This window comes from Sinocyclocheilus anshuiensis, unplaced genomic scaffold, assembly GCF_001515605.1.
Source record: "Sinocyclocheilus anshuiensis isolate Anshui unplaced genomic scaffold, SAMN03320099.WGS_v1.1 C33054523, whole genome shotgun sequence".
Taxonomy (NCBI): domain Eukaryota; kingdom Metazoa; phylum Chordata; class Actinopteri; order Cypriniformes; family Cyprinidae; genus Sinocyclocheilus; species Sinocyclocheilus anshuiensis.
Genome location: NW_015621524.1, coordinates 1 through 2,251, shown reverse-complemented (window position 1 = coordinate 2,251; position 2,251 = coordinate 1). Strand labels below are relative to the sequence as shown.

The following is a 2,251-nucleotide window of genomic DNA, read 5'->3' as shown; positions in this document are numbered from 1 at the left end:
GAACTTTTCCACGACATTCTAATTTACTGAGATGCACCTGTAAATGTCTTCATTACCACTTTTGACCAATTTAATGCCTACTTGCTCAAAAGTATACATTTCTTAAATCTTACTGACCCCAAACTTCTGAACAGTAGTGAACGTGTGGCAATTGTATCAAACATGCAATCATGATGAACATAGTCTGAAGAATCTAGACTATGCTGAGTGCTGCACCTGTTCAGAGGGTTCACCGAGGATCCTCAGGCAGTTTGCGGTGAGTTTTGGGATGTAGTTTTGCTGCAGATTTGAGCCGTACCACGACACAGTGGAATAAGTGAGAACTAGCTCCCTTAATACTGAGAGATAAAGATCAGACCTCTCCACATCACATAACTACAGAAAGAGAGAGAAGAGAGATAAATCCCCCGAAAATCCAGCCAAACCAAATGATAGTGGTCGACGGACCCGTTCTCGACCTGGCAGACCATCTTAGTCAGGAGATTAGTGATGGTAGACCTACCTGGATCAGCAATAACCCAGTTTTGGCCACCCAGGCCTACTTTCTCCAGCAGGATTATATGTGATGCATGAAAACACTCACCTCTCTCAGTTCCCCGCTCAACCTTCTGAGCAGAAACTCCTGCACTGATTCCACCACCGACAGCATGAGCGTCTTCAACGTAACAGCCACAACATCCTCTACAAACATCCAGACACACTAGCTTCAATACTTTGGCACGTCCAAACACGGCATGTTTGTCTTATTTTCTCAAACACAGCACACACCATTCTCCTTCTCTGTATCCGAGCGTCTGCGATGCAGCTGCAGCAGGCGCAGCAGTAACTGCAGGCTCTTGTCCGTCTTCTGCAGCACCAGATAGACGTTGGTGCTGAGTCTCTGTAAGACGTCCAGAAGGGGCTGGAGAAGCAGTTCTAGACGAGGTTCCTCACTCCTGTTCAGCTGAAGGTCGGCTGTCAGCAGTACAGTTCGCACCAAAAGCTCGGCCTCACTTGGATCAGGTAGACTTCCTGTCTGATCTGCCAGAAGAAATAATATACGCACAGACTAAAGATGATATTCATTCACTCACTCACTCACTAAAACTGTGAGATGTGCATAACGCTTGGTAGAAAATGTTTTGGAGCCAAGTTATATACAGTAAATGGGGTAGAAGATATTGACCTTCAAATTCAAAAAGAAATGTGGCATAATGATCAAATGTATTTCAGTTTGCAGATATTGTTGTTTGACAGTTATGTTGTTCCAGGATTAATAAAAGATTTGATGTAGCAACATGTCCAATATTGCTAAAATGTTGTGCTGTATTTCACCTGAGCTGGCTGGAACTGTGAGAAAGGTCTTCAGACGCTGCTGGACATAGCTGAATATAGAAGCTCCATCTCTGTTTGACGTTTCAGCGTGAAGCTCCTCAGAGGAGCCCGGATCGCCATTGGTCAAACGAAAGCAGCCTTCGTTAGCCTGGAGCCAATTACACAGCTGTGATGGGAGCAAGATTTAATATCTTGTGAATATTAGTTCTGATCAAATACTTTGCAGATTGAGCATGACTTATAAATTCTGGTTTAGTTAATAGACTTTGAGTTTACCTCTTTCCAAAGTGCTGTACCCCGACATAGAGACTCATCAGCTCGAAAATGTAAAAGAAAACCAAATATCTCATCGAGAGACACCGCTGACTGCCAAAAACAAGAAAACCATTCAGATATCAGTTCTGTCAGTTAAATGAGCCATCATGACTTAACATAATCATAATAAAAAGAATGAAACCTGTAAACTAAAACCTTTAGAAAATGGCACTAAAAACCTCATTTTCTCATTTGTGATTATGCATATTCAAACTGGGTGCATTAAAACTACTTACATTTCGCCCACATAAATAACAAAATCTGCACCAGATGTCATATTTTTGCTCAGTTTTCGACTGACTAAAAAATGTAATTGAGGTGTTTTTTTTTTCCTTCTTCATTCTAAGCTCTATATTCTCACTAATATCATACAACATTAACCAATATGATACAAAATGCATATGAAAACTTTTGTCTGAATGTTCGATAGACTTTTTCATTAAAAAGCAAATAATCTGACTGTTATTTCATATGACAGGCTTTACAGGGTTAGGGATTTGAAGGGGGAAAGCTACAGTACCACATCTGTCAGACAGAGAGCAGCACGGAGCAGAAAACACTGTGAAGCTCCTCTCAGAAGAACCTGGTGAGTGATCATAGTGCAGCGCAGAACTTCTCTGAA

The 2,251-nt window shown here is 41.5% G+C and overlaps 1 protein-coding gene across 1 annotated transcript; it reads right to left on the bottom strand.

The window, feature by feature from the left end:
- Positions 1 to 159: 159 nt before the first annotated feature.
- On the bottom strand, positions 160 to 2,239 carry LOC107683215 (probable methyltransferase TARBP1). The gene is made up of 6 exons (XM_016479284.1): positions 2,150 to 2,239; positions 1,591 to 1,680; positions 1,315 to 1,480; positions 769 to 1,020; positions 584 to 681; positions 160 to 375 (listed from the first exon to the last, which is right to left on the bottom strand). Exons 1-6 carry the CDS (start codon positions 2,225 to 2,227, stop codon positions 199 to 201), a joined length of 861 nt encoding a protein of 286 aa, XP_016334770.1. The 5' UTR covers positions 2,228 to 2,239; the 3' UTR covers positions 160 to 198.
- Between the last annotated feature and the right edge of the window lie 12 nt (positions 2,240 to 2,251).

What these genes read in the sequence shown, in the direction of transcription:
- LOC107683215 (XM_016479284.1), bottom strand. Translation starts at nt 2,227, where the DNA reads ATGATCACTCACCAGGTTCTTCTGAGAGGAGCTTCACAGTGTTTTCTG. An exon ending in CTCTCTGTCTGACAGATGTG is followed by an intron (nt 1,681 to 2,149) that starts GTACTGTAGCTT and finishes TGTTTTTGGCAG; the next exon opens with TCAGCGGTGTCTCTCGATGA. An exon ending in GTACAGCACTTTGGAAAGAG is followed by an intron (nt 1,481 to 1,590) that starts GTAAACTCAAAG and finishes CTCCCATCACAG; the next exon opens with CTGTGTAATTGGCTCCAGGC.